A 24,707-nucleotide genomic window follows, 5' to 3' on the forward strand; every position below is an offset into this window, starting at 1 on the left:
TATTACTCAGTTGTTCATTGAGTAGCAGTTTATCAACCAGGGTGAAATGCAGAGATTTTCTGGTTTTGTGCAATCTAATTTTCAATTCAGCCTGTCTCCTGAGTTCAATCCTGACCATTGGCACATACAAAATGTTCCCATCAGAAATATGATAATGCTTCATCACCTAGAGGCAATCTGTCTGCAAAAGACAGTATCTGCCTGATTAGGTAGCAAATTAGACCAAGAGAAGGAAGATCTGATTCCTCAGCCTGGATCTGACACTTCGGGGAAATAATGATGTCTGTCTGTGATATGAGAAAGCCTCACCATGAAGACTGTATGCTCCTTTTCCTTTTAAGTTTCCACATAGTCTTGTTAACTTGTCTTTCTTCTTCCCCTGCTGTTTTTGTTGTGCTTGTTATGGAAGGGTGTTTACTTCATTACAGTCAAAGGATGTTTAAATGAGCCTGAGTTGGAGAGCCTACTAAACTGTGTGTTATTGGCATGTGCTTGGGAACTATAAGGCTGTGCCTGAAGTGGTTTTATGGGCTGATGGGAAGTTCACAGACATAAGCCAGGTCAGCTTTTCAGTATCAGCTAGGCCTGTTTACCTAGATATAAATAGAAAGGCAAGGGGATTCTGTTAAATACTGACATGTCATGAAGGAGCTGCATTGTTTTTCACCCTCGTTTTTTCACCTTAGATGGTCAGTGGGATCTCAGTAATTACCACCTCATGGACCTTGGTCATACTCACCATTCTATCCGCTGCATGGCTGTTGTGTATGACAGAGTCTGGTGTGGCTACAAGAACAAAATCCATGTTATTCAACCTAAGACAATGCAGATTGAGGTATGAGAGCAAATGTGTATGTATGCACATACTTGTGTTATATTTATTCTTCTAGCTGTTTTCTGCTATGGAAATGCAGAACATTTTTATTGTCCATTGCTGACTGTAGGATGAAAATTGTCAAACTGTCAGTCTGGGTCATCTTATGACACAATCTGCCAGAGAGGTATTTATTCCTTCCTCCCTTTGCAGAACTTAAATCTTTAGATAAGTCTGAACTGAGGACTTTCTTTGTCTTTACTAATGCTATGGGATCATGTACTGTACAAATGTATATCTGCGCTTTACAGCTCTCCTTCGTGTATGGTCTCAGACTTCTCCATCTGTAGGCGATGAGGCACAAACGATGGATATAGTTAGCAAGTCCCAGTGGTCCCACTTGCCTTAAAAAAATAAAAATACATTCAGAGCATTTTGGTAGAAACATTTATTAAGTACAATGGTGTTAGTACAAACCTGCTTAACAGTGCTTGGAATAATTCTGCTCAAAGAGAGAAGAAGTGCTGAAACTGAATTTCACATCGGTGAGCCAAGGCAGTTTGCTGATCTTCTGAATTCATACTAGAGCTGTGTCTTTACCTTCTCTACCAATCACATTGAAAGCGGTTGGTTTCTAAATGTTCCTGCTCCCAAAGTGCTCTGCAAAGAACATATTCTCTGAGGAGCTGCAACTCTGTGCCATGCGACTCCTCATTTCAAACAAGGGATTTTCTGTATACTATAGTTAACTTCTGGCATTAATACATTTTCTTCCAAGGCCTTTGAAACCCAAACATGCAATCTCAGTCGAGGAAAATAGAATATATGTGCAGATGAGTGCAGATCTTCTGTGAACTCACACCGGTCCACCTATTTTGCATTTCAGAAATCCTTTGATGCCCACCCTCGGCGCGAGAGCCAGGTGCGACAGCTGGCATGGATTGGAGATGGAGTATGGGTTTCCATCCGCCTGGACTCCACCCTGAGGCTTTACCATGCTCACAGCCATCAACATCTGCAGGATGTTGACATCGAGCCTTATGTCAGCAAGATGCTAGGTAAGGCAGTAGGGACTGTCAGTAAATAGTCTGTTGCTTACTGAGATCAGGGAGAAATGAAAATTCATTAGAAGACCTTGCCCAAAGTCCTACAGTCTTAACTAACTCTACAATTCTTATGCACACTTACCTAGGTACTGGAAAACTGGGCTTCTCCTTTGTACGGATTACAGCTCTGCTCATTGCTGGCAATCGTCTCTGGGTGGGGACAGGGAATGGTGTTGTCATCTCCATTCCACTGACTGAGAGTAAGTGATCTTTATCAGAGATTGTTCTGTGTTGCCCTGAAAAGAACAGTGCTTTTGCATGTTATTTGTGCAGTGTGGCAGATGGCCCTGGCAGGCTAATATTTTCTGGACGTTTTTACTCTGAACCTGACACACCATTGATCATAGCTGTGTTCAGAGAGAAGAGCCCTGAGTACGAGTTACCTTGCCCTTGGTTTAACTGTTCCTTAATTGTGGAACTAAGTGTGCAGTTAAATGTTTTTAGGCTATTTAAAACCAAATGGAGATTTGTTAAGGTTCCTTTCAGTTCAGTTGAAGCTATATTTTTCTTGGGGCACCAATGATGTCTCTACCATCTCTACGGTCTTCTCTTTTGACAGAGCAGACTGGTGTGAGCTGATTTTGTAGCTACTGGAAAAAAGGAGAAACAAAGCCTTGGAAATTGTAGCAAGTCTCCAAAAGGAGGCTCTTGAGTCACCAGGAAGATCTCCCTGGAAATTTTTATTTGCTGTAGACATCTAAGTATCTCCATGACAGTATTTTTCAGAAGCTGACCTCAGAAAAGCTTCGTTTACTCATATTAGGGTTCAGTTTTTATCAGTCAAGTAGAAATCAGTATCCTAACACAAATTAAACCTGGTGAAGAGACCTAGCAGTAGTAGTTAACAGGCACATATCTAGAGCTGGAAGTTGAATTGAAGCTCTCAGTAATTCTGTTCTGTACCTCCCAGTCAGCATCTAATTTCCTTGGTGGAACATTTGTTCCAAAACATAATGGGGGAGTAGGATTTGAGGTTGACTGCAGTTGCTTTCAACGGACAGCAGTGAAATGTACATTTTCTCACCACTGGTGGCAGGAAAGCTGAGAAGCAAATAGCTCTTGTGTAAGAGGAGCAAATCTGTTGTAATTTTCCTGGAAGTCAGAGATGAAGTTGTCTCCTCTAGGGCTGCTGAAGACCCTGGGGCTGACACCAGGAAGCCAATGACAGAGTCCTCTGTACATTGTAAACTCTGTCTCACTTCTGAATCCCTATATTAGATCCCATTCTTTCTTGGTACTGTTGTCATAATTCTGAATTAAACTTGTTCCCTGCTGTAAACCAGTTGCATTATCTTTTGGTGTTTCTGTAAAAATGTGGTAAGCTGTAAACTTTCACTAGGAACTTTAGCAATGGATCTTTGTGACCATGGACCCTCTTCTGTCTCAGATACTATATTTATCCCGTACGATAAGAGTAAAATGAGCAAGAACAGTGTTGGTATAAGCTGATCAAACCTGTAGCTCTTGTTATGGTTTCTCCAAGTTTATGCATTTCTGTTGCTCCCTGAATTTTCTCCCAGTAACCACCTTTTTCTTCTCTCCCATCCTACCTATCTCTTCCCGTGCCTCTGTGTGTTCCCACTCCCTCCCTGTACCTAGCTGTAGTCCTCCACCGAGGCCAACTTCTTGGGCTCCGGGGTAAGTCCACTGCCTCCTTCCTTCAGCTTGCACTCCTTTTGCACCTGCTCACCTTAGCAGTCATACTTTTCTACCCTTCCATCCTGACATTTAGTTCTCTCCACCCATTTTTCCTCATCACTCTTTCATTTTAAGCTAGTCATCTGAGAAAAGTGAACAGAGACAGTAATGTAAATGTCATCATTTCCCATAGCCAAAACGTTTTTATCCATCTCATCAGCCATTCCTCCTTTTTCTGTGTGTCAAAGGTACTTTACTCTTCATCAGAATCAGTTCCCTTGTTCTGGTAGGCCAGGTCTGAGATGGAGATTGTAAAGGTTTAGTCAGTCAGTTCCAAGAAGCAGGAGTAGAATGTTCTTCCAAGGTCTTCCATGGTCATCCTTCGTTTTCCAAGGATGCTTCTCTCAATCAGTTTCCAGGCCAGTGGTAGTAGGTGCTGTGGCACCTGACAGCTGCAGATAATCAACCAAGACTTTTAACAAGAGAGACTTGGATAAATACTGAAGATTGTTTGGTTTTGTGCCAGTTAAGGCAGGGTCTGAGTTCACCATTCAGATTTATACTTACTTCAGCCTTTCCACAGTCAGAAAAGAGGATTTTTTTCCCATTGTAGGATGTTCCTGTGGCTGTCCAGAAACATTATCAGCATGTCTCTCTTCCTTTTAAAGCATCTGGTATTGGTCACTGTGAGAAGCCAGATATTGAGCTTGAAGCCTGAAATGCCAGTACCAGCCCTGTCTGTCAGTCAGAGGAGCTGAGCCAGTTGTAGATGCTTACAGTAAACCAAAGCATAGAGGTGTGCAGAGAGCTTTCATCTTAGGGATATTCTTGTCCCTGCACACATTGATTCTCATTCTTCTGTCCAAATATTTGTACTTACCTCAGCATCCTTTCATGAGCCTGCTAGGTAGAAATCTCCTTTGTTCCTGAGCCACTTAACAGCTGAAATCCAGCCCAAGCCAACATAGAGAACTACAGATAATTAACTAAGCAATTCAGTTCTCTCTGGAAATAGAGAGAAAGTGAAAGCCGTGTGATTTTAGTACTGTTTGTGGTTTACTAATATGGGTACATGCAGAAGGAAAGCATCTCCTGTCCTGACCTCTGAGCACTGTTCTCTGTTCCTTGGTGAGTGGAAACATTCGCATCCTGAGAGCTCAGACCTGAAAGATGCAGGCCTCTGAGCTGACTTTGAAATCCTTGGAAGCTGTGGGTGGTGAACATCTATCTTTCTGATGTTCATTGCTTGAGTAGCTAATCTGCTTCAAGGCTAACTCAAGGACTAAGGAAGGCTCGTACTCTACTGCTGTGACATTGACTGGGCTGAGAGGCCTTCAGCCAGACACCGAGGCTGCTTTCAGCAGTCTGTGTGCTCAGAGCTTGGCATGAGCAAAGGACTTGACTTGGAAACCATGAAAGTATTAGAATGAGTCCAGAGGAGGGCCACAAAGATGATCAGAGGGCTGGAGCACCTCTCCTGTGAAGACAGGCTGTGGGAGTTAGGGTTGTTCAGCCTGGAGAAGAGAAGGCCCCAGGGAGACCTTATAGTGGCCTTCTAGTGCCTAAAGGGGGCTACAGGAAAGCTGGGGATTGTCAGGGATTGTAATGATAGGACAATGGGTAATGGCTTTAAACTAAAAGAGGGTAGGTTTAGATTAGATAAAAGGAAGAAATTCTGTACTCACAGGGTGGTGAGGCACTGGAACAGGTTTCCCAGAGAAGCTGTGGATGCCCCATCCCTGTTCAAGGCCAGGCTGGATGGGGCTTTGGGCAACCTGGTCTGGTGGGAGGTGTCCCTGCCTATGGCAAAGGGGTTGGAACTAGATGACCTTTAAGGTCCCTTCCAACCTAAACCATTCTGTGATTTTATGATAAACAGAAAAACTTCACCAATTCCCAGAATAGCAATGATTCTCCAGGTGTACATTAAGAGGCCTTAATGTGTCATGGGTACAGTGGAAATCTTCACTTACACAGCCAAGTACCAAAGCCGAAGGCTGATCCTAGGACAGGAAATAATTTCTGAAGGCTGGACAGGACTGCTGCTAGAGAAGAGACCTTCACTGGAACACCCCAGAGGCCTTCCCTAGCATGCCCGTCACTCTTTTCCACAGCCTCCAGGGGTGTGTACCTCATTAGTAGCCAAATACTAGAAAAATGTAGTTTGTTATGATGAGTGGATTTACCAACCTAACAGAGAGGGACTGTACAGTCGTGTGTGGTCTCCTCCATCACAGCCCTCACATAATTCTAGGCTCAGTTCTAGGGCTAGTTCTATACAATATTTTTATCGATGATCTGGATGCAGGTCTGGAGTGCTTCCTCAGCAAGTTTGCTGATGATACAGAACTGGGAGGCGCTGTTGACTCCCTGGGGGATGAGGGGCCTTGCAGAAGGATCTGGACAGATGGGAATATTGGGCATTCAGCAACAGCATGAAGTTCACAAAGGAAAATGCTGGGTGCTGCAGCTGGGACAGAGTAATGCCAGACACAGGAACAGACTGGGAGACAAAGGGCTGCAGAGCAGCCCAGCAGAAAGGGATCTGGGGGTGCTGGTGACAGCAGGCTCCATGTGAGCCAGCAGCATGCCCTGGCAGCCAAGAGAGCAAAGCACATTGTGCATGAAACACAGCATAGCCAGCTGGTCAAAAGAGGTGATTTTCATGCTATATTTAGTGTTGGTGTAACCCCACCTGGAGTATCGTGTGCAGTTCTGGGTGGGCTCCACGATATAAAAAGGGTGTTAAGGTCCTAGAGAGTGTCCAGAGGAGGAGAACAAAGCTGGTAAAAGGGCTGGAAGGCCTGCCTCCCCTGTGAGGAGAGGCTGAGGACACCTGAGTTGTCTAGCCTGGAGAAAAGAAGGCCAGGAGGTGACCTCCTTGCTCTCTGCAACTTCCTGAGGAGGGAAAGTGCAAAGTGAGGTGCTGGTCTCCGTTCCCTGTAACTGAGGATAGGACATGCAGGAACAGTACAAAGCTGTGCCAGGGGAGGTTCACATTGGACATTAGGAAAAATTTCCTTGCTGTAAGGGTGGTGAAACACTGGAACAGGCTTCCTAATGAGGTTCCATGGCTGTCAGTACTCGAGAGGCATTGGGATAATGCCCTCATTAATATGGTTTAACTTTTGGTTAGCCCTGAAGTGGTCAGGCAGTTGGACTTGATGATCTTTGAAAGTCCCTTCCACCTGAACTATTCTATTCTATAAGACCTTTAAAGAGACTTGAACTTTTAAAGGTTTTCCTTCATGGCTCATGAGTTTTCTCTTTCATTGAGCCCCTTCTGTAAATGGGACCAAAACTATCATTAACAATGTTCCTTCTCCCTGTCCCCAGCCAACAAGACCTCACCCACCTCTGGAGAGGGCAGCCGCTCTGGTGGGGTCATCCATGTGTATGGCGATGACAACAGCGACAAATCTGCCAGCAGTTTTATTCCCTACTGCTCCATGGCTCAGGCACAACTCTGTTTCCACGGTCACCGTGATGCTGTCAAGTTCTTTGTCTCTGTGCCTGGTAAGGATGAGCACAGCCCTTCCTCATGAGGGCCTTGTACTGCTGTCCATTCTGTGGCAGGAGCTTGAGCTGATCTGCAGCAAAAGCTTATCTGTGCCATTTCTTAGCACAAACAGTGCCACACAGATGTCACTGTGGCTCAGACATTGGTAGCTTAAACTGCAATGTCTTCTGAAGTTCACCAGCAGAAGGAATTGTCCTGTCCAATTGTGTTTGTGTGTGTTAAGTATGTGAGGGTTGAGCAGAGGCACTGACAGCATCTCTGTCCTGACCCAGGCAACGTCCTCGCAACCTTGAATGGGAGTGTGTTGGACAGCCCTTCAGAGAACCCCAGCACAGCAGCCACAGAAACCGAGGGGCAGAAGCTGAAGAATGTCCTAGTGCTGAGTGGAGGAGAAGGGTACATCGATTTCCGGATCGGTGAGTGCCTGCAGTGGGAGGCATCTGGAATGGGAAGGGGTGCGGGGCTACGTGTGAGAGGGATCGGTGCTGTGGGGAGAGACATCTGGAAAGCAAGGCTGTTTTTCTCCTACCTCCTGCTGTGGGAGCAGATAGCAAGCATTTTCCTTGCACAGCACAAGGCTGCCAGACCCTGCCCCTGCCTGAGCCAGTAGTGCCATGCAGTCAGCGTGAGTGAAAAAAAAAAAATATCTGTGCCACTGGCTCCAAACATTGCTGTCTCACTGTGGTCACCTATGCTGGTCTGGGGCACTGTGTCATAGACGCTGGCTTCCCCAAACAGAAGGGCAGTTTACCCTGCCGCTAGAGATAGTTTGTTCCATTCATACAGGCCTGTTTCAGAAAAACACCATGTTGTTATAAATGTCCTGTAGGCATACAGGAAGGTCTGCGCTCATGCTGTCTGTCATCAGACTGCAGAGACTGTAGCAGTGATATTCACCTCTTCTGAAGAATTCCAGGGCAGCACAACTTGGGATTTTCTGTCCTGCCTTTCTTACTCTGCTTTCTCTCTTCAGGGGATGGAGAAGATGATGAGACAGAAGAGAACGCAGGAGATGCCACCCAGGTGAAGCCAGTACTTTCTAAGGCAGAAAGGAGCCACATTATTGTGTGGCAGGTATCATATATCCCTGAGTGAGAATTTCTCCTTTCCTACCAACGTAAGTGTCCCTCCTCCCACCTGAATGCCAAGATGTACATACAGAACGTCTGCATTATACCTACTGCTGGAAACCGACCCCAGACAACTGCAGCGGCTCCTGCCTCGGACTGTCACCCCCTTCTAACCTCTGAACTTGCAGCTTTCATCTTGGGCCTGTGCGCTTTCTGCGTGGTTGGGTTGTTATTCTGCTCTGGAGCTGGTGTCTACAAGGAGAGAAATGGCAGCGCATTGATAAAGTGAAGCTTGGAGCCAGAGCTGTGCAAAGACTTTGCCTGGGGCTGGGGAGATGGACTGGTGGTGGCTGTGGTTGTCCAGCAGGTTGCCTTGCTCCCACCTGCATGAGAAGTAGTATGTCACCCTGGTGTCCTCCGCCAAAGCAGTGGTGGTAAATCACAACTCCTACAACACTAGAAAAAATGCTTTCTAGTTCACCAGTGGACTTTTCACCTTATCCACTATGCACAGAGTACACTTAAGCACAGAATAATATCCCCCAGACTGACAGCTGCCAGGTCCAAGGAGCCTTCAATAGAAAGGAGCACTTCTGCTGGTTGGCCGGAGACGGTGGCAGTGCCATTACTGTGGGGAACACATCCTCCATACGAGCAGATGGAAAGTCTCCCTCCTCTTCTGCTGCTGTTGTCTTAGCAGTAGTGTGCTGGGTGACTGTATGTATCCAGAGAGAATTGTGTGGTAGCCTCCGATGGGCGGCAGGTGTTTGATTGTGGAGGCCGTGGGGCCTTTGGAAGCTATGGTAACAAAGAGGTACTGGAACCTTGTTATTTGAGAGCAGAAAAGGCAGCAATACTTTTAACTCCCTTTTCCAGAAATGCCAGGCAAAAAAAGACCTCTTGAGCTCATTCTTTTTATGAGCCTGAAAGGTTTAGGATAAATTTGTCTCTATATGGCATTTGTTGGCTTTTAAACTACAGGTGAGGGCAGATAATGTTGGTGTACTGTGGATTCTGCATTAACGTGGTGAGATTACCTTGACTCATACGGATGTGTCCCATCCAAGGAACTGCTGGCATCCTGCTGGAAGGGGGTGGCTGTTTTCACACAGTGGCTGTCAGGTTAGGGAAGTGTGTAGATGCAGTCAAGGTGTACAGGCTGTCTCTCACCTGAGGTCACACGGAAAAGGGAATTGGGGCCAGATCTCCCAGCATCTTTTACCTAACATCACAAGCACTGACTGACTTTGTTATTAAGTAGCTTGAAAAGCTGTACATTTCTGACTCCTGAAAAGAATGACAACCCCTGAGAGAATTTTGACTGCCCTCCTTGTGTGAGCTGTGCTGTGGGATTGTAAGTGTGTGTCCTGCTTATAGGAGAAGCAGCAAAAATTGGGGTCAGGGAGAGCAGTTTTAAGCTCCGTATTCAGAGCGTGGCAGCTCCAGATGTGGAGGCAATGGTTTGTCCTTCCTTTCTGACAGTGGAGACAGACCTGTCTCCACAAGGGCACATTGTTAGCGATGAACTGAGAAGATCCTGGTGATCGTCTTGTTTTTCCTGAGCTGTGCAGCACTCTCGGTCTCACAGGGATGTTCACTTCCATCTCTGGGGAATGTGTCCCAGCTGTGTCCTGCACTTGTTGCCATGACCCGGGCTGCTCCCAAGGCTTGTGGTCTACAGCTATTTGTGTGCTGCAGGGACACAGTATTCACTGGGGAAGCTCTAACATGTAACGTCTGTCCTGATTCAGCAGCACTGAAATGCTTTTTGAATCCATAGTTCAGAAAAGGCAGGGGCACACAGTTCCTCTCCGCAAGGAACCAAGAGGACAGATCCAGAGAACAGAGACCTCAACTACCAAAGTACAGGGCCACAGCAGTGCCTGCACTGCCTGTGAGCACTGCTGGTGATGCATGGACCTGCACCACTCCTCACAGAGGTAGGAAACCAGCTGGACAACGTCCTCCAGCCATCAACACACTGGAATCTCTGGCTTGCCTTTGGCTAAGGGATTCTTGGAACAGCCACCCGCATGCAGAATGGGAACGTTTCACCAGGAACATCTCACTGGGGTACTGCTGACCATGCCAGACTTCTTGTTCACTTTCCCCAAATGTTTTCTGCTAGGACAAGTTCTTTGGGTCACAGCACAGAATGCATTAAAGTTAACAAGAAGATAGACATTTAGATAGCAGATTCCACAGACATCTAACAGTTAATTAGGGCCCAGAAAATTTCATAATTTGGCCTAATTTAAGGTAAAAACAAGGCATAGTAAGTCCAATTCGTTAGCTCTGTTGAACCTCCAACATGAAAATAGAGAATTGCAATGTTCTTACCTCTTACTGTTTGTTCTGTATTTGGTTTTAGCAGTAAAAGTGACTCGGTCTTCTGTCACCCACTGATCCCTGGCAACATAAGGAAACTGGTCTTGAGTCTCCAGCAACAGGTTCCTTTCCAGTTGGATGCATGTCTTCCTCCAAGAGAAGCACATGTGTAAGAGGGATAGCTACAGCTAAGTAGAACCATCTTCTACTGTCGGCTTCTGTCGGTATTTGGTGGCTGCTGGGCAGCAAGGTGAGAACTGACTGGCTTCACCACACTTCCCTGTCATATCTCCACTGTGATGTATGTAAAGTATCTTGTATGTTACAAAAGGATTTTAAGAAGTGTCTTAAGGCCTGTAAACTCCGCTGTTTGGTCAGAAGATGGTATTCTGTAAAGAGACCGCTGTATGAATACGTTCCCATGCTTTTTCCCCTATGCTATCAAACAACAAACCATATCTGTTCTGTATGTAATAAATGTGTTAACATCAGCAAGTGCCCATATGTCTTGTTCCTGAAAAGGCACTGGGATTTCTACTCAGCCTTTAATAACATCGTGATATTTAAATAGTGGGAATGGCAGCTCAAATGCTCCCCCATTTAGCAATTTATTAGCAAGAAATGAGATGTTTATTACTCACTGTACTTGAGCAGGAGGTGCTGATCCTGCAAGCCGCATGCCCTTGAGGCAAGTGCAATGTGTAGCTTCTCCCAGTGTCAGAAATAAAAGGTAGAAAAGGACTGTTCAGCTGCTGGCTCTCTACAGCAGCCCTTGTGGAGTCCCCTTCAGGTGAGATACTGGGGTTACCATGGCAAGTCTCAGCTTTCAGCGCTCAAGTTACCAGTGTCCTGTCAGTACAGGGTGGTAGTTCACAGTGCAGTGGGAATCGGTGACATTCAACGCTTCAGAAAGTAAGTTTATCACACTTGTCTGCTCCTCTTAGTCCCAGCAGCATTTATACAAGTTTGTGTTTATTTTTTTAGAGTTGAATTCATTCAAAGGATATATGTAGCAGTAATTGATAAGAAGTGACAAAAAAGTCGTGAAAATTATTGTGAGTAGGATTATGAACACTGACTCTGCCAATTACCACTTGTCAGTCTGCAGGGTGAACTGCATTAAGCAGGATCCTTGCTGCTGGCTTCCCAAACAATTAGATGATGAATTATGTCTGCTTCCTCATTAACTGCCTATGCATCCTTAGGGCATGTGTGTAAAATTGTAAACAGTAGTACATTGTAGTATCAGTGACATGAATAGTTTGGTGCAGTAGCTTGAGAACAGAGCATTTGGCTCTGCCTTGTAACATCAGTCACTTGCCTTGTAACTAACTGCCCTGCCCATGGTGGCCTATTGAGGCCTCCCACCTGCAATCCTTATGAAGACCAGTGGAAGAGTCCAAAGCTTTACAGGACCCAAGTGAATCTGTAGCATGTTGGAAGCAGTAAACAAGCTCTTGGAAAAGGCCCTGAGGGCAGGAGCCCTGGTTGACAGGGGCTGTCAAGGTGCTGCGTGCTTTCAGCAGGTAGGTGAGGCAGCTCCTCTGTCCCCTGTACTGCACGTCCCAGGATTTCCCTGCTCTGCCCTGCCGTGGCTCCAGCCCAGTCTGGAGCTGGAAATGATGTTTGAGTTTATTCTTTCTTCCTCCATGGAGCAGCAGCTGTTCCCTAGAGAGAGCAAGAGAGGGAGAGCCTGTTTTTAAGCATACGCTTGTTCCTTTGGTTTTACTCCATGACATGTCTCCATGCTGTTGTCCCTGTCCTGGAGTGCTGGCAAGGCTGAGCATAACTTTTGGAAGCTGTCAGTGGCATGAAAAGCTGCAGGGGCAGCAGGCAGAGGGACCCTGGGGCAAAAGCACCGAAGACACCTGTTAATCCCAGAGAACCTGAGGCCCCCCCTGCAATGATCCCGGCTGAAAGGCCTGCCCTCCCAAAGGCAGAGGAGCCCCAGCAGGAGCCGTGCTGGAGGCCTTTAACCTCAGGAGCCAGCTCTGCCTTGAGCAGCAGTGCCTGAGGGGAGCCTCCTCCATAGGCGAGCTGTGCTGCATTCGCTGTATCCAAACGCATTCATGGTTTAGGAGGTTACAGAAAACAAACAAGCTGTTTTCCATCCACAGCAAGCTGCAGCTGGAGGTCTCACAGCCTGTAACAGTATTTGTGCATTTATCAACACCGCATTTTCCGCCACTGGATGCTCCCCTTGCTTCTAAAGCTAGGGAACCAGCACTAGTGTGTACCCTTCACAGCTCCTGCCATGGGCTTTCACAGTAGAGGAACGAGAGCTCAGTTCTTCCCAGCTTTTGTGCCTTGCCATAGGACCAGCTTTTAACCCATGAGAAAACCCTCATCCCGTGGCAGCTTAAACTTTCAGGAGCCTTTGGTGAGGAACCCCATACAAGTGCAGGTGGCTGATGTTGACCCATTTGTTCCTGGCTGTTGACAACCCCCTTCTGGTACCTGTGGGCACATTACTCTGTGCCATCCCCGCCTTCCATACACACTGGAAAGAGCACAGAGTCCAGTTTTTGCTTGCTTTCAGTAAATTCCTTGGTGATGTTAGGATGCTGCTGCAAATAGAACAGCAACTCTCAAGTATTTACTGCAGCAGACAAAAGTGCCGAATAGCTACTACTGCAGGAAGCTAGGTTACTAACCTGAACAACTTCTGTGATACCCTCACCACACCCAGACCAGAACCACTCCCCAGCACCCTAACAGCTCCTGACACTGCAGCAGAAGCCACAAATACTGTGAGAAAAAGTGAAATTCTAAGCACTGCACTGAAGAGTTGCATTTTTTGCAACTTTTACCACAACTGGAATATGTGATAGTTTGTTATTGGCTTCAAATAGTAACAGCTCATGCTGGATACCTTGTACCTCCAGAACTGATTCTCCCATCTCAGGACAGTCAGCTCTGGGAATAAAGCTCAGTATCCAAAGTCAAGTTGTGTTCCTCCCACGTTGTTCATTGCAATCATATTTGAGCAACTCAGATACTCTGCACTGGGTAAAAGGAGTCCGATGCCCTGCCTGTATTTGGTAAACTAAAGGTTCTGCATTTGCACCTCAACTAATCATGATGACCTCCAGGCATTGGAAAAAAATAAATCAAGTTTTCTTAGAAATGTACTGTGGAAATAAGAAATCGTTTATTTAATCTGAGAGATACATTTACACACAGCTCTGGGAAACAATGTGATATTCTTAGTTATTTTTCTGTGATTTAGGAAGGTACTTAAACTACCTGAACAATGTTCTTTAAAAAAAAAAAATCCTTTTTCAGGCTGTAAGGAAACTGTACTCCAAAGAACTGTAGCTGGTGACAGGCGCTACAAATTCAGAGAATATACAGGGAACCAAGAAGGTTCCTCTGCTGAGACCAAAGTTATGCAAAAAAAAAATCTGAGTGTTTCTGTACCTGTCCTTTTAGATGAGGTTACCATACAGTCCTGTGGAGAAAAATAAGAAACCTGAATCCACCATACCGCAGTGGGCAAGTGGATCTTCGTTAAGGTGATGTGCTGTTCACACGCAGCAAAAGCATGGGGGAAGCTCAGGTGATAGAACAAGACTTTACACTGATGTCCCTGTAGTTTTTTTCTTTGCTACCTGAAGGTGAGAGGCCACGGCCTTCTTCAGATCAATCAGTGGCTCCTCTGTGATTGCTCTTCCCTCTTTCTGCCACTGAGCAAGGATCATGGCTCGGAGCAGAGGCGGGTATGGAAGGTACCGAATGGTCTCCTCTGGCACTGGGGTGCATTTCTTGAAGGTCTCCTCCTCATGCTTGGGCACCATACGCCAGTCATGGTACATGACTTTGTCGATCTCTTTCATTACTTTTTCGGTTTTGCCTGAGAAAAGATGATGAACGCCAGTGGTCAGTGCTCTCAACAACAGACTGCTTCCAGGAAACACAGCAAGTGTCAACTTTCCTGTGTCACAGATGCTACAAGAGGCAAGAGTAAAGGAAACTTTCGAAAGATCACATAGTATGTTCAGCCTATACTATGAGATCCCACTTCTGTCCTTGGAAATCAGAACAGGAACAGACTGAAAAGGTATCAGGCAAGTTGTTCTGTGCTGACCAGAAGTCATGACTTGTAATATAAAAATCCCTTTGCTTCTCTCTGTTTTATTTACCATGGGTAAGAATGAGAGCAATTTATCTCTACACCGATGAAGGTTCCCTGGGAAGTTTACTGTTAAAAATAACCAACAACTTCAAAAGCTTTGGATGAGAAGTGTTTCGGAAACTCCAGTAAGTTACATTTCTAAAGCAGCTTTAAAAATAGGGAAATTCACTCATACAACTCTACGTACTATTTTAAAATCCTGGTGATGTAGGTTTACTTGCCAACACTCCCGTTTCACTGATGATTTTACCTGGAATGCCCTCGTGTTCATTCCGTGTCTCACTGTTGAGGTCTGAAAGCAGTCTGGCACCTCCTCTGGGGCTTTGTTAGCGCAGTATCTTTCCCCATGGCCAAGGTGCACTGGCTTTCCCGTAATATTCCTTAGAATGGCAACATGAGGGCTAGACCCCGACATTTGAAACTAAAAAAATGAGAACTTTTTTCTCGCTAATAAATTTGAGGAAAAAAAAAAAAAACAACTTTGCGGTTCTCCTGCAGCTCCCCCACCCCCACATACTTTGTTCTCTGGTGCTGCTTACAGAGGCTTTCCCCAAACCCTGCAGGAAAACGAGGTGCTCTTACCTCTGAAGGTCAGGTACCCCCAGGCTCTGCCGTGGTCCATGTTCTGCAAAGAAAGCGAGAGGGCGCTCAGAGCGGCCCCGGGAGCGGGGCAGGGCCCTGGGGACGGCGGGCCGGGCCTGGCGGCTGCCGCTCGGAGCCCCCCGCCCGCAGCCGGGCCTGCGCCGTTACCTCGGCCGTGTAGTCCGCCCGGACCTTGGCGATGACCCAGTAGCAGGGCTCGTCGTGCGCCCACAGCCAGGACTTGCGGGTGACCGTGCGGCCCACGCCGAACCGCGGCAGGCGGCAGAGCAGCGCCAGCAGGCGGCTCTCGCTGCGCGCGTCCCGCCAGGCCAGCGCCGGCAGGCGCTTCTGCGTCAGGGGCCGCCGCATGCTCTCGTAGTCCAGGGCGAAGCGCTGCGAGTCCCGCGGCCGCTCCTTCAGCGCCCGGTACTCGCGGATCTTCTTGGCCATGGCGGCGATGGGCCGGTGCAGCTTCTTGCGGGCCATGGCGCCGCCCGCCCCGAGCCGAGCCCCCCCCGCGGCCCCGGTCCGGCCCGGCCCGGCCCTGCCCGCCGCTTCCTGCCGCCCCGGAAGCCGCCGCGGGAACGCTCGGGCTGCGCCCTCGGCGGGCGGGGCTCCGGGAGGCGCCCGGCTGGGCCCCGCCGCCGCCGAGCGGCCGCCCCGGGCCCGTGCGGCGGGCGACGTGCCCAGAGAGGGCGGCCGGCGCCCTCCCCCCCCCCGGAGCTCGCCTTCTCCACAGAGCCCCGGGCCTCCCGGCTGCCGCCCTGCCCGGAGCGAGTCCGGGCCTAGGGCACCCGCGGCCCAGCAGCAGGCTGGGTGCGCTCAGCACCGTTCCTGTCGGGCAAACCCCCCGGCAGGGACGGGGCACGGGCACGGCAGTGCTGGGTGCAACGCCCGGGAACGGGAAAGTCAAACCCGCCCAAGGGCCCTGCAAGTTCTCGCTCGCTGTTCGTCGTGGGCAGTAGTCAGGGCCGAAACACCTGGGTTTTCAAAGGCAGCCTGGCAGTGCCCTTACATGTTAATGTACCAGAGTCCCTTTCAATCAGCACGTCGTGTTTGTCAGAATGGGTTTGGGTAATCACTGAATTAGGTTTTAGCAAGATGAAGCCAAGTTGTAACTGGATTCCCCGAGACCAGACCAAGTCCCCCACAGCAACAACTGCTCCGACAGCAGCGATTGTAACGGGGCCAGGAACCACCATCTGCATCGGGGGAAGCAGAACACGGCTTAGCTCCAGCCACGTTAGCCTGTGGATTGTGGCTACAGACTGGCAAATTAAACCTGACAGGTGTTTCTTTTTGGTTTTGTTTTCTTTTTTTAAAACCATATATTATATTGAAGGAAATGCATCCATCCTGATAATTCTGTAGAGTCCTTTATTGAAGGCATTCAGACATACAGACAGCAGTTTTTGTCAGCAAGCAGACAAGAGATGTGCACAGGAATGGGATGTCTGTGGAGGTTACAAAATAAAACTCCATTTCAAATGATGTTAATGTTCTTAAAATATGCATTGGCCAGTTGGCCATGCAGTTCACCGGGGATACAAGCGCAGTGCACGGGTATCTTCTGGCATCCAGGCACACTTCGGTCTGGACATCCTGACAGCGAGTTTTCTCGGGTAGCAGTGACACGCTTGTTTGTTTTGCCTTAAGGCAAGCTCTCACGCCGAAGGAAGCCCCTTCGCTCTGGCAGCACCACAGGGACCTTTACTGAAGACGCTCGGTAACAGCATCCCTCACCAGCAGCGGGAAATGCCGGGACGGACGCTGGCACGGCGCAGGCAAGGCACGCAGTGCCCACACCCGGCGGCCTGGCGGAGCAGCCGTGACCCAGCAGCGACAGCCACTTACCCCGCCGTGCTCAGCACGAAGCTTTCCTGCTTGGCCGCACCTTCTGCGCCACCGGCGGGCAGGGCGAACCTGTGCGAGGCCTCCGGAGCACGGAGACCTCCCTTTGCTCCCACGGGGGCACCAGCGGGGGCTCAGGCCCAGGCTCAGCCCGGTCGGCACGGCGCTCCCCGAGGCCGGCGGAGCCGCTGTGGGGGTGCCCGGGGTGTGCCCGCTCCGCGCCGCCCCGCGCCCCGTCGGCGCCGCAGCCGCAGCCCCGCCTCGGAGGAGCGGCCCGGCCCCTCCCCTCCCCTCCCGCCCGCCCCCCGGCGGGTGCCGTCGTGTCCCGGCAGCCCCCGCGCGGTGCGGCTGGTGGCTGTGTCGGTAAGATGGCGGCCGTGAGCCTGAGGCTCGGAGACCTGGTGTGGTGAGTGGCGGCGGGCGCCGGGCGGGGGGACGCGGCCCGGCCCGGCCCGGTCCGGCCCGGCTCGGCTCGGCCCGGCCCGGCCCGGCCCGGCGGGGAAGGCGCCGTGTGAGGCGCCTCGTGAGGCGCCCGAGGGAGCGGGGCTGGGGCTCCGCCCGTGGCAGCGGGGTGGCGGCGGGGCCGCGGCCGGCGCTGAGGCCGGGCCGGGCCGGGCCGAGCGTCGTCACCCGCCGGCCGCGGGCGAGGAGGGGCTCGGCGGGGCGGCCCGGGCCGTGCTCCCCGGGGGCTGCGCGAGGAGGGGCCGGGGGCGGCGGCGGGCGAGCGGGGGCCGCCGGCCGCGGCTGGAGCGGGCCGAGGGGAGGCAGGCTCGGCTCCTCGGGGGGCTGCCACGGGAAGGCGGCGGGAGGCGGCGGGTGGGAAAGCGTGGGTAAGATGGAGGGGGGTGTGGGGAGCAGGGCTCAGGGCGGTCGGCGCGGGGCTCGCTTGGAAATACGGGCTCCTCTCAAGGGAGGCGAGAAGAAAAATGAATAAGCGAGTAAGGCGGTCAGTGAGAGTGAAGATACTGCTCCTTGGGAGTGCTTCAATAAAGCAACACAGTAACGTGGGAAAGCACCCTTTTTTTTGTTTTTGCAGGTTAGGATGTTTCCTTTGAAGCTCACAGAAGCTACTTCCCTTTGTCACTCCAGTGTTACCTTCAAATAGTTGGAGAGCTGTGGTTTTGTATTTCCTGATCAGGAGAACTGAGGGGATTCCATCAAGGCCTGTAAGCACTGATTTTTAAGTGCATAGGCTCTGCTTCACTTGACAGGCTAGGGCTTCTCGCTAGGACTTGCAAGAAATAGCTAATCCCCAACACGCAGGTGTATGCGTTTATATCTCAGATAAAAAGAAGTGTGCGCTCCAGGCTGCGACAACTGCAGTTTCTCATCCGAAAAATTGACAGTGCTGTGAAGTTGTCTAATATATAGAGCGAAGTAAGTAAAGGTTTCTTTCAGTAAAATTTCTTTCAAATAAGCATTTGGGCCATGCAGTGCTCTTGGTGTTGGAATGCAGATCATCCTGCTTTAGTTTTGTATGTGACAGCCTAGACAGCTACTGTCCCTCGAGTGGTTGTGGAAGAACTCTTAACAGTAAAACAGTACCATATGAAAGGCTTTGATGAACATACTGTTCAGCACAAGGATGCAAGCATCAGATATGAGACGTGGTCATGGTTAAAGCTCTCGGCAGTTTTCCTGCCTGACCATCACTACTGAATCTTCTTCATGGAATTACCATCTCGGGAGGGGCTGGAATGCCTCTTGTTGAGAATTTTTTGTTCAGGAGCTGGCAGGCTTTGCAGATTCTCTGCTGCTCTCTGTCAAGACAATGACTGATCAGCTTTTGTGAGAGTACTGCAGCCTCCATAAGTGGCAAGGGTAAGATGATGATAAAGCTGGCATGCTGTGGGCTAAGGCTAATGTCTTTTCTCCTCTGTGGAAAAAATAGTTTTGTGTACTTCTTGTAACGGACACATTAGCAAGTATAGGAAATAAACTTTTCTGCATTTCTTTTGGCTCTTTTACATCTTCAGCACACCGCCACATGGCGAGCATCTGAAGAAAGTAATAATGGAACACCTATTGTGGGTGTCCTGACATCACTGTCCTGCCATTAGAGTTTTTCTATCAGAACTTCTAACAATCTCAGCTGTCTGAGCTGGAAATCTGCAGGTGATACGCTTATCTTACTGGACTGTTTTGTCCTGATGGAAATAAGTTACCGACCTGATCTTTGGTTTGATTGCCTGAATCAGCACTTAGTTTCTTGCATGGAATATCCACTCTTACAAGAAGAATAAAGGCTATGTCGTTCCTTCTTCCAGGCAGTAGCTCTGCTGTTGTTCTTTTGACTTAAATTCTGATAGTGCAGCAAGTTCATGGAGACTTTATAGGGACTTAGTCTAGGTACAGGTATCTACCAATAATGATGCTTATGTGTCAAGTGCTTGTGCCTTGCCCATCACGGTAGGTTTTGTCTGTAAATTGTAATTCTCTTAATATGATAATATGATGTGATGAGATAGAAATGGAATAGCCGGTGGTGACGTGTGTGGTTTGTTCTGGTTTGTTGTTTTTTTTTTTCCCCCCCATCTCTGATCCTAGTGCCTAATGCTTTAATTTGTCCCTAGGGGGAAGCTGGGCCGGTATCCACCATGGCCAGGAAAGGTGAGTTAGGTTTTTCCTTATTTACTTGGTGTTTGTTTTTTTTTTTCCTTCTGTACAGGGAAGGCTTTACCTGAAAGCTTTTCAGTTAAAGATTAGTATTAGTTGTTTTTCTTTTTTATTTTTTTTTAATGTACCAAACCCTTGAGTCTAAGCTGTGAACCAGTTTCAGGGTTTTAATTGATCTGGAAGTTCAGCCTGTCACTAACAGCTGTTAGCTCAGATGGGATGAAAAGCAATTCATCCAGCTCTAGAACTGATTGTGTTCCTCAAATTTAGCTATTTAATCACTATCGCTTTCTGCAACTCGGATTTCTTTCCTCCTCTGGTGACTTAGTTAAATCCACTGGTTTAAATAATAGAAATAAAGAGTCTGCCTTCTCAAGATATTTTTTAGAGCTATATTTTTCGAGGAATTCTGGGCGTTGAACTTCTGGTTCAGTTGTTTTTTGCTGATGAAAGGCCAAAAAGATTTTAGGAAATTAAATTCTACATGCCATCAGTTTCCATGAAAAAACTCAGGGGCAGTTCAGGCTGGATATCAGGAAAAGGCTCTTCACCAAGAGGGTGGTTGGGTGCTGGAACAGGCTTCCCAGGGCAGCAGCGGTCATGGCACCGAGCCTGCCGGAGAGCAAGAAGTGTTTGGACAGTGCTCTCAGATGCACGGTCTGATTTTTTTTTTTTTTTGGGTGGTCCTTTGGGGCCACAGGAGTTGAACTCGATGATCCTTGTGGGTCCCTTCCAGCTCAGGATATGCTGTGATTCTGTGAACTTTGTTTTTATTTCCAGTGTAGGTATGAGGACTGGAAATGCTGAGATAAAAGCATGCCACAGGGGGGAAAAGTGTCGTTAATGTGGCTGACAGCCATAAATACTTGGTTTCACTCTGGTTGTTGAATCAGGTTAAAACCAGGCTCGCCTGCAGTCTTTCAGGTGTCATCTGTGTAAGAGAAGGACTGATTTTCTCTTCTCTAATACTTTAAACTTCATAAGTAAGCTATTTTGGGAGCAAAGACGATGTTTTGAATATGAATTTTAAACTTAACTAAGTGGAACAAATGTTTATGAATGCCATTTGGCTTTATAAATTTTAAAAAGATCCCTGTCTTACTCGGGACAGGGAACCTCACTAAGAACGTAGTGATGTATCAGTGGAGTTTGGGTATTTTTTCAATCTGCTGCTGCATAAGCGTATCTAAAGAAATATATGGGTTACATCTCTAATTAAGACTTGTAATAGTTATAAGTTCTCTTTCTTGTTAGGTTTAAAGATAAAAATCTACAAGAGTTCTAATGCTGGATAATAAAGTTACAGAGTATAACCTTTCTTTACGTGCTTTTTAACTTTCACTTTTAATTACCTTTAGATCGTTAATCCGCCTAAAGATCTGAAGAAACCTCGTGGAAAAAAGTGCTTCTTTGTGAAGTTTTTTGGAACAGAAGATCAGTATGTACTGCTTGTTTTCATCTGGTGAAAGTGCTGTTCCATATAACATGCTTTTTTTCATGGAAGAAACTTTTGCTAACACGGCTAAGTGTGAATTTGTAGAAGTTTTTAGTTTATATGCAATAAAAATTCATCTGTTATTGCATGCTATAGATACACAAGTGGGTGTATGAAGACTTGGAAGACTTCTGTACTCAGTTACACCAGGATTTTAGTTGCTGCTGTGAAGGAAACTTCTTGGTAGCTTGCCATTTGTAAGGGAGTAGGTGTGACGGTCCAGGGTTAGGTTTTAGCGTGTAACTGTTTGAGACAGGTACAGTGAAGAGCATTCATTCGTTTTTGTGCTGGAAGAATAACATGGCTTTATGCTTGCCACTCATAATAAGAATATATTTTCATGCCTGAAGACTGAAAACGTTCTTGCTGCGCCTTTGGGAGACTTTGTAGCATAGGGCAGCAAAAACTAGTAGACTCTTTTTGCAAAGCAGAATTTATTGGTTCCAAATAGGCATACAAGATCATAGTTGTCTTGGACTTAGATGTTTACAATCTGGAGAGAAAAATGAAACTTACTTCTTGAAGCCAAAAATTATGTTGCCAGTTTTCCTGTTTTTTTTTTTCTTTGCTGCTATTTGGTGTTCAGTCATGCAATAAGTGAGAAACCTGCAGGAGATTAGCAAACATGTTACTTCTGGTAGGGACAGGAGTAACAAGAACCAAGAAAGGGATGTTGCTTAAAAGAACTGTTTTCAACAGTATTCTTGCTTATTAAAAAAAAAAAAATCCATTAAGAACTGATATCTAAACTTGATGGGGTAGAAATGAATGCTGCACACTAATAGGAAGGTTTGTAGGATCTCTAGTAACATACAGTAGGTGAATGTTGATTTGAGGGCAGAGGATTTTTTTTCTTGTTAGCCAATGGATATTCGAGCTAATCAGGCTCTAAAAGCTGAGATCTGTCTCTTTCTATCCTAATCATTTGCTCTTGTTTCTTCAATTTCATGTTTTTGGATTAAATACAGAGGTGTTTTGTATTAAGACAAGTTTGGAAGAAGTGGTTGTATGTTTATGGTACTGTAGCTGAGGTTAGCAACATTATTGCAAGTGTAGAGTTCAGATCTACAAAATAATTGGGGGTCTATTACATGATTCTGTATTCTTTCTAGGGAAAATCCAACCATGTAACACAGGAAGGTAGTGCTTGCACACACACCTGCCTTCCTCCCGCTCTCCCTGCTGCTTTTGAAATTTAATCATTTCCTGCTAGATGATCACAGTTCAGAGGCTTGCTCGTTTTGACTTGCATACCCTATCTGAAAATTAAATAGAAATAAATACTGTCTTCTTTGCTGCTCTTATAAAGTAATATTGATAGATAGGAGAGAGAATCTTGTGTGCCTGTTCTCTCCTGAGAATGGTGGTGTTAGAACTGTGAGAAATCCTTGTCTTTGAGCGTAGTCAAAGAACCAAGTCATGAAAATTTTAAGTGATTTCACTTAACATATGAGCATCAAGGGGAAATCCTTTTATTTTTTGTAAGTAAACTAATGCATTTTACAAATAACTTTTTTTAAGACATATATAAACAGTGGAAATAACAAATTAAGAAAATCTCTATCTAATGAACAGAATTACAAATGGGAGCATGCAGAACTCCTATCGCTGACTGTAGTTCACGGTATGATAAATACACACTGGCTCGTACTGGTATTCTAGTGCATGTTGCTCCTGTTTTCTTGTGCTTTGCTTTTTCCATACCTTTCAAGGTTGCAAGGTGACATTACCATTGATCCAATTTTACAGCTCTTCTGTTACTGCTTTATTCTGTCAAGGTTTAATATTTGGACACAGACCTTTTGGTTATTGGCCAGTTTGTGTAAGGTGAAGGCAAGTGGTAGTTAATGGGTAGAGTCCTTCTTGGACACTTTTCAGGGTGGTTGCCAGCCAGTTTGTCAGTAGTTAGGCAATCTCAGAATATGGATAGACTATTTTCTTCTGAGGAATTCCAAAATGCTAGTAAAAAGCTATTTCCTTCTGACCTTTGTGGCTCCAGTTTCTCATACCAAAGGTTAAGGAGAAAGTTGCTTGAAGGTAAGAATGGGTTTGCACTCATTTTATCGTTTTAATGTGGAAGAGGAATTTGCTGATTAATTTAAACTGTGATGTACACCTGTGCTCTAGCATAGTGAGAGGCACCTTGATGTTCATAGTGGTGATATAATATCCATGTCCTATTCTAAGTGATTTCCTTAATCGTGATGCACGTGCTCACATAATGCCTCTTATTGACTTGTTCTCTAAATTCTTCTCTAATAGTGAGAATTCCTAGTCTGTCCAGGACTTTTTTTCTGAGTATTTGTCCTCAGAGTAAGTCACATCAAAATGATTCTTCATCCAAAATCAAGAAGAGTTGATGTTTCCTGCCCATAGAACTGACAAGCATGTAACAGCATACAGTTGATGGATTATAAACTACAATTTTCTTTTAGTCTTTCTAAATAGCAATGGAAGATTGACCTCTTACCTTTGTTTTCAACTGTGTTTCTTAAATAGCTTTTCAGATTGCCTTTTATTTTCCATTTCCTATGACAAGCTACAGGCATGTCTTAGGAAATATTTGTACATCATTCTAGTAATCAAGGGCAGCAGCTGTAAGAATTGCTGTGTGTATTTATTTATGGCAGTTAGCAGTTACAAGGCTGGCGGGTCCATAGCCTACCAGGCTTACAGAAATGCTTAGAGTACTCCACCCAGTTCAGAATGTTCTGACATTTCATGGCCTGTTAGGAAATTCATTATGACATTTTCAAAACTGGAAAAAAAATAAAAATCATTGCTTTTTATTATGAAGCTGTCACTCTTCAGCACAGTTTTCTTCATGGAAGTATCAGGGAGAGTTCTGCAGTCATCGGGGCTGTGGACGTGTGTGCATGTACATACGCTGTAGCTATACTGTCATAGTCATGGTCTTGCATCATCTGCATCAGTCTTAATAGGAAGCTGGAGCAGCTCATTCTTAACACACAGCACCTTTTTGAAGCATCGGTAGAAAACTAAATAGTCTCAGTAAATGCCATGGGGTCAGGGGGTCACTTCCTGACTTGATGTAGTAAGGAAAAATGGCAAGTGTGTAAGGAAAAATGAAAGAAGCTTGTAATTTAAGATAACTAATGATCTGCAACCTATTTGCATTAGGCCTGACGATTTTGGCACAGCATTTGGTGTCTTCCCATCTCTCATATACTGTTGTGATGCCAGCACGTACCCTCTTCTGCCACTGTCCTCCCTGGTTTTCAGGGGGAGAGAAATTTACGGAAGTAGTCTTTGTAAAACATTATATGAGATCCCGACGTCAGAAAACACGTGGTTAAAGTTTGCTAGGTGTTGAATGTGATACTTTTTGGGAATCCTCATAGACTCAGAGGCTGTAGGCTGAGCTGACACAGGGTTAGCTTACATTGCTACTGTTTTTCAGATGGGCATATCCCATGCAGAGCTCGGCTGTAGTTGAGCTGCTGTATGCCAGAGCCAGCTGGGATGTTGTTAGACACCTCTGTAGGCAGAGTGCCATAGATGAAAATTACTATAGTCAAAACTTGTTCTTTT

The 24,707-nt window shown here is 46.8% G+C and overlaps 3 protein-coding genes across 42 annotated transcripts in view; 2 read left to right on the plus strand and 1 right to left on the minus strand.

Annotated features, from left to right (window-relative positions):
- The window catches only part of MAPK8IP3 (mitogen-activated protein kinase 8 interacting protein 3), a 70,640-nt gene extending 59,673 nt beyond the window's left edge, over nt 1–10,967 (plus strand). For 28 of the 33 annotated variants that reach the window (XM_040574146.1, XM_040574147.1, XM_040574148.1 and 25 more), the window contains 7 exons: nt 687–835; nt 1,701–1,872; nt 2,007–2,120; nt 3,520–3,558; nt 6,895–7,074; nt 7,351–7,494; nt 8,052–10,967. In XM_040574146.1, coding sequence (XP_040430080.1) covers nt 687–835; nt 1,701–1,872; nt 2,007–2,120; nt 3,520–3,558; nt 6,895–7,074; nt 7,351–7,494; nt 8,052–8,173 — 920 coding nt within the window. In that variant the 3' untranslated portion in view covers nt 8,174–10,967. The remainder of the gene's footprint in view (nt 1–686; nt 836–1,700; nt 1,873–2,006; nt 2,121–3,519; nt 3,559–6,894; nt 7,075–7,350; nt 7,495–8,051) is intronic. The other 5 variants (XM_040574157.1, XM_040574162.1, XM_040574168.1 and 2 more) reach the window with 1 other exon arrangement.
- A 2,641-nt stretch (nt 10,968–13,608) lies between these two features.
- Nucleotides 13,609–15,760, minus strand: MRPS34 (mitochondrial ribosomal protein S34). Its single transcript, XM_040574862.1, has 3 exons — nt 15,362–15,760; nt 15,194–15,236; nt 13,609–14,329 (listed from the first exon to the last, which is right to left on the minus strand). Exons 1-3 carry the CDS (start codon nt 15,677–15,679, stop codon nt 14,052–14,054), a joined length of 639 nt encoding a protein of 212 aa, XP_040430796.1. The 5' UTR covers nt 15,680–15,760; the 3' UTR covers nt 13,609–14,051.
- A 1,574-nt stretch (nt 15,761–17,334) lies between these two features.
- The window catches only part of GLYR1 (glyoxylate reductase 1 homolog), a 28,292-nt gene continuing 20,919 nt past the window's right edge, over nt 17,335–24,707 (plus strand). For 6 of the 8 annotated variants that reach the window (XM_040574189.1, XM_040574190.1, XM_040574191.1 and 3 more), the window contains exons 1-3: nt 17,335–17,450; nt 19,618–19,654; nt 21,019–21,098. In XM_040574189.1, the coding sequence (XP_040430123.1) occupies nt 17,413–17,450; nt 19,618–19,654; nt 21,019–21,098 (155 nt within the window). In that variant the 5' untranslated portion in view covers nt 17,335–17,412. Of the gene's footprint in view, nt 17,451–18,080; nt 18,211–18,328; nt 18,422–19,617; nt 19,655–21,018; nt 21,099–24,707 lie in introns of all 8 variants that reach the window. The other 2 variants (XM_040574194.1, XM_040574193.1) reach the window with 2 other exon arrangements.

This window comes from Cygnus olor, chromosome 15, assembly GCF_009769625.2.
Source record: "Cygnus olor isolate bCygOlo1 chromosome 15, bCygOlo1.pri.v2, whole genome shotgun sequence".
NCBI classification, from domain to species: Eukaryota; Metazoa; Chordata; class Aves; order Anseriformes; family Anatidae; genus Cygnus; species Cygnus olor.

Excerpts from the sequence above, each read along its gene's own strand:
- MRPS34 (XM_040574862.1), bottom strand. The coding sequence starts at position 15,679 with ATGGCCCGCAAGAAGCTGCACCGGCCCATCGCCGCCATGGCCAAGAAG. Across the intron at positions 15,237-15,361 it reads GGGCGGACTACACGGCCGAG|AACATGGACCACGGCAGAGC; the intron begins GTAACGGCGCAG and ends CTTTCTTTGCAG. Across the intron at positions 14,330-15,193 it reads GGGGTACCTGACCTTCAGAG|GCAAAACCGAAAAAGTAATG; the intron begins GTAAGAGCACCT and ends ATCTTTTCTCAG.